Below are 13,874 nucleotides of genomic sequence, written 5' to 3'. Positions count from 1 at the left end.
GGGCACGAACCCGTGTCCCCTGCATCGGCAGGCGGACTCTCAACCACTGCGCCACCAAGGAAGCCCCCTCAGTTTTTTTTTAAATTTATGTCTGTTTAGGAAATTTGGGAATATAGTAAACAACAAAAATGTAAAATTAACTCTTCATACATGTCTCTCTCTCTTTCTCTCTGATCATCTCTCCCCCTCCATGTCTCTTTCTCTCTCTCAAGCATGTCGAGTAAAAAGTGAAAATACCTCAGCCTTCTTAAAGGAGTAAACAATAACAGTGTACAGTACAATAATAATATAATAATGGTATATACCCACATTTTTTTTCCCATCCTTTGCTTTTAACTTAGAAGATACGTTTTGACACCTTTCCATAACATTACACATAGATTTTATTTCATTCTTTGTAAAAATCTGTAATATTACATTGCATGGGCAAACCGTAAATTTTTTAAATTATTAAAAAAAAAATTTTAGTCATTTATAAGTTGAAAATCAAACTTTTGCTATTACAGGCAGTGAATATATTTGTACATATATTTTTTGCACATACTTATATATTCCTAAATAGGGAATTGCTGAATCAGGGGGTATATTCATTTTAAGTTTTCAAAGATACTGCCAATTTGCCCACCAAAAAATCTGTCCTAGTATATATGCTCTCACCTTTACCCTGGATATTAGCATTACTTTTCATTTTTACCAACCTGAGAAATGATAAGTAGTAACTTAAAGTCTTATATTTTAAAATTATGTAATTATTTATCTAAGAGTTTGATATTCAGTTATGTCAATTTCTTTGTCTACAAGATAAAAAGGAATATTCCTTTGCCTGTATGACATGTTGGGATTAGCTCACTTGGACACCTTAGCTAACTATAGTTGAAAAAATTCTCTTTATTAATTTACATACAGGATAATATTTGGAATTATTTTATATTTTCTTTAGGTTTGGATGTATGGTTCTCTTCTTTTATAAAAATATTATTTACATACTCAATAGAGTATTTTATGGTAATGACTTCATACTTAAATGTCCCACATATAGCTTTACTAATAAATTCCATGTAGTAATTAATAATCATGAGCAAGTTATACATGCCAGCTAACAAAGAAGTTACAGAGAGGCATAACACATTCTCTCTGATCTTTAAAAGATATGAATTTGGAGAAGTGAAATTTAAATACATAATTACTCAATAAACATTTTCTATTTATATGTTAAGACAATGATTAGTAAATGTATACTACCATTTAGACACTAGAGAGTTTGCTCTGACATGTGCATTGCATTAGTAAGTCCTACTTTTTGAACCATTCGAGATTCTGAGCCTCATTTGGTACTGACCCCAGTATAGATGTAAGTCAGCAACAAAGACCCAACACAGCCAAAAAATAAAGTAAATTAAAAAAAAAAAAATTTCCAGCTTTTGAAATGGCAACACGCTTTATCATGTGTATTTTAAACTTTATAATGACTAAAGCTATTTTATTTTTTTATGAAAAAAACATTTTTTATTTTAGACATGCTAGTGGTTATTTTAGAACCACACATAGCTTACTGTCCAAGTAGATATTGTACGTTTTATGATTTAACTCTATTTCGAGTTTTTTCCAGCAGATGTCAGTGTTTGCTATTGATGAGCAGAAATCTTTTTTTTTTAATTTATTTATTTATTTTTGGCTGCGTTGGGTCTTCGTTGCTGCGCATGGGCTTTCTCTAGTTGTGGCGAGCGGGGGCTACTCTTTGTTGTGGTGCACAGGCTTCTCATTGCAGTGGCTTCTCTTGTTGCAGAGCACGGGCTCTAGGTGTGCTGGCTTCAGTAGTTGTGGCTCGCAGGCTCAGTAGTTGTGACACACAGGCTTAGTTGGTCCACAGCATGTGGGATCTTCCCAGACCAGGGATCGAACCCATGTTCCCTGTATCAGCAGGCGGATTCTTAACCACTGTGCCACCAGGGAAGTCCCAAGCAGAAATCTTTAAGAAAAATATTTAAACTGGTTCTTTTTGTGATCATTTGGGATTCTTTTAGTTAACCTTTGCAAACATTTAAATGCATCGTTTTGTTCACCTTGTAGTTTTTGTGTATGGCACATCTTTTATTAAATTGATACGTAATTCTAATGACTTTCCTAAAGCATATTCAGTTTTCCTATTTTTAAGAATTATGAGGTTTAATGAAATACAACAGTAAGTGTAAATATTAACTATGAAAATAACCTATAGAGTACAGTATTATCTAAATGTTTTTCATTAGTTTACAAGAAAGTACAGGCATACCTTGGAAATATTGCAGGTTAGGTTCCAGACCACCATAATAAAGCAAATATCACAATAAAGTGAGTCACACAGATTTTTTGGTTTCCCATTGCATATAAAAGTTATGTTTATACTGTACTGTAGTCTAAGTGTGCAATAGCATTATGTCTAAAAAAATGTACATACCATAATTCTAAAATACTTTATTGCTAAAAAATGCTAACCGTCATCTGAACCTTCAGTGAGTCATAGTAGTAAAACATCAATAAAGATCACAGACTACAGATCATCATAACAAATATAATAATAGATGAAAAAGTTTGAAATATTGAGAGAATTACCGAAATGCCACACAGACACATGACGTGAGCAAATGCTATTGGAAAAATGTTGCCAATAGGCTTTCTGGACACAGGGTTGCCACAGACCTTCAATTTGTAAAAAACTTACCTGCGAAGTGCAATAAAGTGAAGCCCCAAAAAATGAGATATGCCTGTATTTGGAGAAAATAGGTTAAAGTTGTATATCTCTATAGCAGGGATCAGCAAACTTTTTCTGTAAAGAGCCAGATGGTAAATTTTTAGGTTTTGTAGGTGATAGGTTCTCAACTACTCAATTCTACCATGTATTGTTAAAGCAACCACAGACCATATATAAATGAACAGGCATGGCTACGTTCCAACAAAACTGTATTTACACAAACAGGCGGGCAGCCAGCCAGGTTTGGCCCTCGGGGTATCACTTGCTAACCCCTTGTTTAGGATGTGGCCCATATGCCTAAAGCTTGGACTTCTGAGCATCTCAGCTGAGTGCCAGAGATGCTCAGTGAGGTCTCATCACTCTAGGTGGGCCAGAAATTCATGTTACCCTGTAGCGCATGACCCTTGATATCACCATTCAGCTCTCAGCCTCGCAGTTGGCACTCTGCTAGACCTTGAGGAATCTCACCTTGTATCTGTGCAGCTCAACCCTTGGCTACTGAACCAGGGCAAATTGCTCTGCAGACCACATGGGAACCCCATTTGTGCATCTCCCTCTGCTCCAGTACCCTACGCCAGAAATTCCAGATGCTTCAACAGTTCAGAACTCTTGCTTTCTACCTCCTCAGCTCAGTGACACTATCACTTTGCTTGGGCTCCACTTCTTTGCCCTGCAACAAGAGAGTGTCCCCAGACAGAAGCCTGGAGCATATATGGGGATCACCTTATTTGTTTCCCTTCTCCGCTGCAGTTTTGTCTGCCTGTTGTTCAGTGTCTAAAAACAGTTGCTTCATATATTTTGGTCAGTTTTATATTTTTCAGCAAGTGGCAAGTTTGATAACTGTTACTTTGTTACAGCTGTAAGTGGAACTGTGCCCTTGTCTTTAAACACTTATGGTCTTTTTTTTTTTTTTTTTTAACATTCTAATCTGATTCTAATATTTGCTTCTAGTCTTTTTCACTGCTTAGACTTCTGATAAAGCTAATAAAGACATCGTAGGAATTAGGATGGTAAGACCAGGATTTTAATACATGCACGTGGTCTGTAATGTTTATACGCCATACAAAAAATAGAGAGGTGTGTAGTGAAAAGGAGTATGCGGTCCAGCCCTGTACCCAATCTATCCATTTATCTTATTATTTTATGTGCCTTTTCAGAAGTATTTCATGACTATGTGAGTGGATAGATGTGTTTTTGAAGGACACACAAACAAGTACATATTTTTAACCAACTTTCATTCAAATTAATGAATGGTCCATATCTTTTCATTATGAATATTTTGTTTTCCCTTTCTTACCTTATTTCTAATACCTCTGTAATGATACAAAATAGCAACTGTAGGTTATAATCCATGACAATTTGGGAGTTAATAGCACAGAAGTGATTAGAAATAGTTCCTAAAATAGGAAATAATTTAGAAGAAAAAAATATACAATTTAGACTTTTTAAAAGAAATGAAAATATTATATGAAGCATTCATCTTTTGGACGGGTGAAAATAATCTTAGGACTTTACAGTCTTAATTTATCATTAGTTTTAATTGTTTATTAATCTTACTGTGTTCTGTATCTGAAGCAAAAAATATTTATCTTAAAAAGTTATTGAGAAATAAAACACTCTGCTGCTGCTTTGAGCATATTATTTGTGCCTTTTTCTATGCAGTTCATCAGCGGTGCTAAAGAAATTTGCTACGCCCTTCGAGCTGAAGGCTATTGGGCTGACTTTATTGACCCATCATCTGGTTTGGCAGTGAGTAATTAAATACATTTTGAAAGCCAGATTATATAATTTGAAGTAGGAATTATTTTTATTATAAAATTGTTTATAATTATAACCTTGGTAAAAGTAGACCATTTAAGACTTTGAAAACCTCACAATTTTATGCAAAGAGGTACCAAGAGCCTGTTGAATTCACAACTTTGAGGGACCTCTGGCACTCATAGTTAAGCTTCTCCATCACTTTAAATTTTTTTCATTAAAAATAATTTTAAAATTTATTTTCCATCCTCATTAATAGATATTACTTGAATTACATTGAATTAGTGTGTTTACTGTTTACTGTTCATTAGTTAAAACTTAGTATCCAATAATTTCATTAAGGAAGAAACACTTATTTTTAGAATTAAGAAAATATGGATGGTAAAGAAATATTTAGAAAAGTAACTTTTTGGAAATTAACATTTGTAAAGCTATACTTTATAGAAAATAACTGAACCACTATTGTGGTCATATTTTAAATTCTGTGTATATCTTTCAGCTACAAATAGTAATAATTTTTTCAATCTTAAAATAGGAATATATACTGTTTCTTTTCAAAGTCAAGATTTAGTGAGTACTAGAAATGAAAAACTTACTCTGAAGTTTTCTTATCTTAAAAATTACAAAGGTGAACCGTAGATGATTGCCTAAGTCTTATTTCATCTCTAAAGGTCATATAATATTATGCATTTGGTTCTAGGTAACATGCAGTCTGCTAGATCATTCATTTCACATTTCCAGAATGCACAGGTATTGAGGGGAGAGGAGGTATTAGGGCAGTTAGGTGTTCCATGTGACCTTTTTATTTCTTATTTGATTTTGAAAATATTCAGAGTATTTAAATAGATTTGTGTTCATATTTGCATAAAAATTATTACTTCATTATCTTTCTAGCTAATGAAAATATGACTTTTTTTTTATTTCCTCCAGTTTTTTGGACCATATACAAACAACACTCTTTTTGAGACAGATGAACGCTATCGACATTTAGGATTCTCTGTTGATGATCTTGGTTGCTGTAAAGTGATTCGTCACAGTCTCTGGGGTACACATGTGGTTGTAGGAAGTATCTTCACTAATGCAACACCAGAGAGCCATATTATGAAGAAATTAAGTGGAAACTAGCAGTAATGTCAACTTATTTGCTCTGCTATTTGTAACATTTGGGATGATCTATACACTGTCAAAGGCTTCAGTTTTCAAAATTTACTTCCTGGTAGGTATTTATTTCAACATTTATGAATTTACAGTATTGGCAAGTGGTTTGTGATTTTTAAATTTCAAATGTTCATTCATAATATCATTAAATACATCTTGAGCACATCCACATTGTATAGAATGTGATAACTAACATGTAACCAGGGTATGATCTCATATTGTTATTTCTCCCCTTAATTGGAAAAACCTCAGTTTTAATTATTTTTCTCGAAAAAATAAATCATACATTTGGTTATGATATGTGTTTTTTCACTGCAGTATTTTTAAAATATAATTCTTAAAGATTCCTATGAAACTACAATATTAATCTTCTTAAAGTTTGTTTTTTGTTTTTCGGGTTTTTTTTAATAAATGCAGTTGAGAAATCTGGATTCAATGTAGATTTAACTTTTTTTTAATTTTCTTTTTACTATATTACTTGTTAGATGTCCTGGTACCATCTGAGTATTACTTTGAAATAATGTATGTACAGGAAAAGAAGAATAAGGATAATACTAAAACTTTACATATAAAAGAATATGAATCTCATCTTTATACATAGTGAAAAATAATTCTTAACTCTTGGGTTGAGACAGATAAATGTAGTTTATTCTCAGACAAAACTATGCCTCAGCTGCTAAGTCATATTTCTCCAAATTTAGCAATAGATGGAAACTGCAGTAGTTTACAGAAATGTCTCGTGTGGGTCAGAGTTGTTTTTACAGCATTTTAAACTTAGACTCATCTTTGATTTGTCTTTTGTCATTAGGAATATAGATAAATCTCAGGAGAACAAGTAACTTCTACCAAATGAATTAATTGAAATGGATTTTTCTGTATTTTTTAAATTAACTGCCTGTTTTTTAAATGATCACGTGGAGATGACCAGCTTTTTAATTTAGTTTACAACTTCATTTAATACTGTTTGTTTATTTAACATGTATCGATAGTTTGATAATGAGTGTTGCTTATGATTCAAAGAATAAGAGCTACAGTGTTTTCATTCTTCATTATGAAAAAGATGAAGTCTTGACTTCCAAAACATTTTGGAAAAAATTTTTTGAAGTATATATGCTCAATAAATTTTCATCTATGTAAGGAGCACCCAGATCAAGACAGAACATTACTGGTACCTCAGAGGCTCATCCGACTCCCTTTCAGGCACTTCCTCCCCTTACTTGCCCCTCCCACAAGCAACCACTGTCCTGAATTCCTACAGTATAAGTTGGTTTTGTGTGTTTTGATGATTTACATATATGAAATCATATATACTAGGTTCACTCTGGCTTCTTTCACTCAGCAATGTGAGATTCACCCTTACTGTGCATAATTATAGATCGCCTGTTTGCATAGCATTTGCCTTCTCAGTGAATTGGGACAATTTTGCCCCTCAGAGGAAATGTGGCAATGTGGAGATATTTTTTGATTGTTACAACTTGGGGTGGGAGAGTGGTATGGGCATCTAGTAGTTACAGGCCAGAGATGCTACTAAACATCCTACAATGCAAAGGACAGTTCCCACAAAAAAAGGATTATGTGGTCCACTCGTTTCTTGTATGCATATTGCTTATTCAGGCCTTTCTTACTTTGCACCATTCTTTGAGCCATGTTCCTTGAAATTTCACCATTTGCTTTAACAATTCTGAAGTGCCATCTACTGGTTGAAAAGGATACTTCCTCCTCATAGGTGGCTATGGTTACATACTCGAGGGGTAGGATACACAATGTTGAGACTCCTTTTATCATCTCGCTTTCTGACAGGATTTGCAGAAACAAAGTATGAGAAGCAGTAACTGACAGTTAAATTTTTTTTTCCTTGAAAAATAGGAATGGCCAGATTTAGGTTTGGGATATATAATCCAAGGGATTCTTACTAATAGTAGTAGAAAATAGTTAACTATTATGTACTGCAGTAAGAAAACATTGCAGTTATCAGTTTCATCATATTCATTTGATTAGGACCCCATTAAGAAAGAATTGGTAAAATTATTATCTTAAACATAAGTTTGCTACCTTTTAAAGTAAGCCTGAGCCATTGAAATTGATTTTAGACCTATCACTGAAAAACACCTTTTTGTTGTAAAATTTGTATTGTGACAAGAACTTAGGAATTATTGTATAGAAGATAAATGCTAGAAGGGGTCTTTCAGATCATCTGATCCACCTCCCTCTTTTTACAGTAGACAAAATGGGAAACAGGAACATGCATCAGGTCACACAGCTAGTGTTAAGACCCAGTGCATATAGTCATTATCAAGAAGTTTATAAAGTGATTAAAAATATCAAAGAGTTGCAGAATTTAAGTTTCAGATTAACTAATAGTGCTACCACATTTCATAAATAAACTTCTGAGTTCATTCCATTGAACTCTACATGCTCAGAATTTCTTTGAAATTTTACTGAAACGTATCTGAAAATTCAGTGATAGATGCTACACTTCACACAGTAATTCTCTGACTTCAAGATTAAAACTCATTTCTTCGACTTCCCTGGTGGCGCAGTGGTTAAGAATTTGCCTGCCAAAGCAGCGGACACGGGTTCGATCCCTGGTCCAGGAAGGTCCCACATGCCGCAGATCAACTAAGCCTGTGTTCCACAGCTACTGAGCCCGTGCACTGCAACTACTGAGCCCACACATCGCAACTACTAAAGCCGCGCGCCTGGAGCCCCTTCTGCACAAGAAGCCACCGCAGTGAGAAGCCTGTGCACCATGATGAAGAGTAGCCCCCGCTCACTGAAACTAGAGAAAGCCCGTGCACAGCAACGAAGACCCAACACAGCCATAAAGAAGGAAAGAAAGGAAGGAAGAAAGGAAGAAATTGCCCTCATTATAAATAAGTAAATAAAACTCATTTCTTTCTTGGGCTTCTGTCACTCGTAACATCAGTATAATCCTTACATTTGAACAAAATTCTTTTAGTTCCAACTCTATTTCTTCTTCTTAGACTGGTTCTTTTGTTGCTCCAAAGCAGAATTTATCTACCTCAGTGCTGTTGACATTTTGAACCAGATAATTCTTTGTTCTGGAGGATATCATGAACATTATAGGATGTTGAGCAGCATCCTTGGCCTCCATCCTCTAGATGCAGCAACCCCCGGTCATGACAAAAAATATCTCCAAAAATTGCCAAATTTCCCCTGGGAAGCCAAATGTTTATCTGAAAAAATTTAACGAAGTGTCCTGTGTGTTACCTGACAGTATCATATCACCAGTTGAAAACCACTGATTGAATGTACCTTCTAACTCAGCAGTCCTCAACTTCAGCTATACATTTGAATCAAGTGGGAGTGCATTGAAACACATTGATAATTTGGCCTCCACACTCACAGATTGTTTTATTAGTGTGAAGAGCCTTGGGCATCATTTTTTAAAAGTTTCCCAGATGATTCAGATGTACAGTCAGGATTAAAACCATTAGTTGGTTTTGAAACTCAGAGATTAAAGAGGCATCTAAAGAAATAAGGGCAGGATATGCTAACTGATTTAATGCACTAAGGAGATACAGGAAACAAAAATGAAATCTCTAATGTTCTGCATTGAGTGACCTAATCAGGCTCAAATAAATTCGAGGGTTCTTTCTCTGTGAAGCCTTTCCTAACTACTCCATCCCTCACTGATCTTTCTTTTCCTTTCATTTGTATAGCACTTGGTTTACACCACACCATTTTGCACTTGCTACTTGTACATAATTCTTTTGTATTTTTTATTGTCTTTTTTCCTCCTGTACCTGGAAAGTAGGCATCCAGTTCCCTAATAAGCATTGCAGTACACCCAGTAATAATCTTTATTCTCATCTCTTTACTACCCAGGATGTTTTCAACTGTTTCATAAGTTTTCTTTGCCCTCCCTTCCTTGTGTCAACAGGATATATGTAAGCTATAGCTTCATTATCTAGAAGATTCAAATTCAGGCTTTGAGCATTTGCTTTCCAATCATATTGGAAGTTATAATCACTTAAAACCATCTTGCCACTATAAAGCTATCGTCATTAAGACAAAGTGATATTGACACAAGGATAGACAAACTGACCAATGAAGAGAAAAAGAAGTCCAAGAAACAGAGCTGCACGAGTGGTCACTTGATTTATGACAAAGGTGACACTGCAGTGCAGTAAGAAAAGTGATATTTTCAATTAATATTGCTGGGTCAATTGGATAGTCACATAGAAAAAGAATGTATTTTTGCTTTTACTTTACACCATACACAAAAATTACTTCCAAATGTGTTGCAAATCTGCAAGATTAAATAAAACTTTTAGGGGGAAAAAAAGATCTTTGTCACCTTGGAGTAGGCAAGGATTTTTTTAAAACAGGACACAACACTAACCATACAAGGGGAGAAAATTGATTATAGAATATTAGAATTAAGAACTTTTTAATTCATCAAAAGACATCATGAAGGAGAAGGCAACCAATAGGATTGAAGATATATATATATCCAACAATCCAGATTTATATCCAACAAAGGACTTGTTTCCAAAATTATATATATATATAAAGAACTCCTAAAATCAGCAAAAAAACAACAGAAAAATAAAAGACTTAAACATTCACAAAAAAAGCTATCCGAATGACCAATAAACATGAAAAGGTGCTCTGCTTCATTAATCATCAGAAATGCAAATTAAACCCACAATATCACACCACTACATGTCCCCAGCATGGCTAAAATGAAAAGGAAGATACCAAGTGGCAGAGATGTAGAGCAACTACAACTATTATTGATGGAAAATGTAATAGTACGAACACTTGAAAAAACTGTTAGGTAGTTCTAAAGCTTAACATACCCTACACCTAGGACCTAGCAATTCCACCCTGAGATATAGATCCAAAAGAAATGCACACGTCTGTTCCCCCAAAGTCATGCACTCATTAAAGTCTATACCAGCACTATACATAGGATACTGCTCAAATGCCCAACAGCACTGGAATGGTTATATTAATTGTGGCATATTCACATAGTGAAATGCTATACAATAATGAAAATGAATGTTTTATGACTACTTGCAACAAAGTGATGACACTAACAATGTGTGAAAGAAGCCAGATGCCAAAGAGTATATACTGTATAATCCCACTAATAAGAAGTACAAAAGCAAAACTGCTGCTAGAAGTCAGGGTGAGGGGAAGGGTAGTGACAGGAAGGAAGAAAAAGGGGACTTCTGTGGGGGTTGGTAATATTCTTTATGTTTTTAATTTGGGTGCTGCCTGCATGGGTAATTTAATTGTACAAACTTGAGTTGTACAGTTACATGCACTCTTTTGTATGCGTATTATACTTAAATAAAAAGTTTTTAAAAATACAACCAAATCCACTCATAAAGTACTGGCAAAACCTATTCAAAGTGGTACCATAAAAAGACCCTGAAAATTGAATCCACTTTTAAAGAAAGGAATTAAAATTTATAGTTAACCCTGAGAAATTTTGAAACAAAATTATGGGTTTTCTTTTTAAATATTTAGGTATAATTTCAACTGTACATTAATTTCTAAATTAAATAAAGAATCATGTTTTCAACCATTTCACCTTTCTTATACTATTGTATTAGACACTTTATATTTTTTATAACATGATCAATTTTGCAAAGAGCTTAGAGAGTTTTCCAAGAACATCTTAATCCTTGGATAGTTAATCATTCTCTTTTATGAGTTCCTAACACTGAGTCATCGTTGTAGATTTTCTCTAATTATTAATCGATCTAACAGTTGTTTCATCATATTTGATTATTTCATGAAATGTTTAATTTCTGTCATATTTACAATTTTACTATAGTATATTTACATGAAATCCCATAGTCATTAAATTTGCTTCCTTAAAATTAAAACAGACTAAACAGATAAAGTTGCAATGCTATATTCTGCTTTGATCTTATTGTACTATGTAAAAATAGAGGCTCTAATCGCTAATTTTGTTTTGTGTAAGATTATATTTAAGTTACAACTTATAACACATTCTAGTGTAAAGGAGCAATATTCCTGTATTTTAAATGAATAGCAATTTAATGTTACAAAAATAGGTATTAATCTTTTTAAACACTGTTTTGTACTCATAATCTAGGCCATTCTGCTGTAAATTGAATTTTCAATAGTTTTTGAATAGTAAAATGCCATCCTTGTCACAAACTTCATGAAAAAGTGCCCGCCAAAGGTCCAGTTTTGTTACTGGAAGAATGCTTCCGCACAGTGCGTTGCACACAGATGTTCTGTAATAGATGTTGTAAAATAGATGCTGACTAATTTAGTGATGGTTCAGAACAGTAATCCAGATTTGATGGGATCAAACTGGAACTTTGTGTCCATTTTCATTGAAAAACCTTGTATCGAGGGATCCTCCAATTAGTTTCAGATTAACTCAATCTGTTTTACAAATTCCGTGCAATTGGAAGTGTATTTAATGAATATACTGCCCACCTCCCCAATATTGCATGGTACATATTTATACTAAAAAGTTACTTGCCTTTTTTCTGAAATTCACATTTATCTGAGTATCCTCTATTTTTACTCTATGTGAATGACAACATTGCTATCAAACAATAGTTATTTTTAATGGTGAGATGGTAGAGGGACTTTAATAGAATTACAAACTAAATTTTTTAAACATACAAATACCTACTAAAGTTGAAAAGGGTACAAGCTTTGAGCACCCTGAAAAGTTAGCACTTTCAGGGTTAAACATCCATGACTGGTCATCATTTTTTAATTTCATTTTTTTACCTTAGAATGTTAACAGTACTCTTCATTGATTGCGACTTATTTCTCTTATTCATTTTAAAACTATGACTAAAATAGATCCTTAACATTCAAATCAACAATATTTTTGGAAGAATTTTATTCTCCACAGTCCTGTTTGATAACAGAAGGATTGAGATCTACTTGTAATTTGCTTACAGAGCATAAGACTTCATTTACATTTAAAGTTATTTTCAATAATATGAATTCCATCTCTAATGTCACACAATCTTAACTGTAAATTACTGGATTTGGAAAAGTTCAAACTGAGTTAAATCACCAATAGGGTCAAAACGAAGACTTAGTTCTGACACTGAGTAAACAAGCTGGGAAAGAGAAGGGGAAACTATGTTTATTGCAGTGTAAATAAGTTATAGTAATAAGATTTTTCTTGTATTAAGCTGTGTGCATTAAAATACCTTTGCAGAGTCAAGTGGTCACTCATGGGAAATAAATTAACTTGCCTGGGACACTGGGGTATGAATTAGTGACCTGGAAGAGGCAGTTAATATCAAATGGATGAGTGCTTGGCTTTTAGATTGCTCTCTATTTATAGTTCCCTTAGAATCAAATGTAGATCAACACACAGTGTACTTTTATGTGAATAAGCCCAAAGCTCTACATTGATTCAAGACAATTATGTCTCCAGGTGGCAAAAATCATTTTAGCATACTGGGAAAAACCTAAGAGTTGGTCAAGGAATCTACTATGGAGATACAACTAATATTATAATTGATACTATGGAAAGCTTTATGGATTTTATTTTGGCAGTTTTGTTTATAACAGTTAATACAAGTTCCTCCAAGCAAATTAGACTGTGGCAATAAAGTAAAAAAGATGCGATACTATTAGAACTCCTGGCCTGCTTCTCAAATTACTCCTGTTTTTATTTGTTTTGTTTTGTTTTTCTGTTTGGGGTTTTTTGTTTGTTTGTTTTTTTAAAATAGATCTTTATTGGAGTATAATTGCCTCACAATACTGTGTTAGTTTCTTTTGCACAACAGAATCAGCCATATGCATACACATGTCCACATATGCCCTCCTTCTTGAGCCTCCCTGCCATCCTCCCTATCCCACCCCTCTAGGTCATCGCAAACCACCAAGCCGATCTCCCTGTGCTATGCTGCTGCTTCCAACCAGCCAACTACTTTACGTTCTATAATATATATATGTCGATGCCACTCTCACTTCACCCCAGCTTCCCCCTCCCACCCCATGTCCTCAAGTCCATTCTCTATGTCTACTTCTTTATTCCTGCCCTGCAACTAGGTTCACCAGTACCTTTTTTTTTTTTTAAGATTTCATATATATGTGTTAGCATATGGTGTTTGTTTTTCTCTTTCTGACTTACTTCACTTTATATGACAGACTCTAGGTCCATCCTCCTCACTACAAATAACTCAATTTTGTTTCTTTTTATGGCTGAGTAATATTCCATTGTATATGTGTGCCACATCTT

At 34.0% G+C, this 13,874-nt stretch overlaps 1 protein-coding gene across 1 annotated transcript in view; it reads left to right on the top strand.

Annotated features, from left to right (window-relative positions):
• MMADHC (metabolism of cobalamin associated D) overlaps positions 1–6,078 on the top strand; it is a 20,353-nt gene extending 14,275 nt beyond the window's left edge. The window contains exons 7-8 of the mRNA XM_007114641.3: positions 4,394–4,480; positions 5,420–6,078. Coding sequence (XP_007114703.1) covers positions 4,394–4,480; positions 5,420–5,614 — 282 coding nt within the window. The 3' untranslated portion in view covers positions 5,615–6,078. The remainder of the gene's footprint in view (positions 1–4,393; positions 4,481–5,419) is intronic.
• The last annotated feature ends 7,796 nt before the right edge of the window (positions 6,079–13,874 follow it).

The sequence above is a fragment of the Physeter macrocephalus genome, chromosome 2 (genome assembly GCF_002837175.3).
Source record: "Physeter macrocephalus isolate SW-GA chromosome 2, ASM283717v5, whole genome shotgun sequence".
Lineage (NCBI taxonomy): Eukaryota > Metazoa > Chordata > Mammalia > Artiodactyla > Physeteridae > Physeter > Physeter macrocephalus.
The sequence above is the reverse complement of the archived record's forward strand: the minus strand, read 5'-3'. Positions and strand labels throughout refer to the sequence as shown.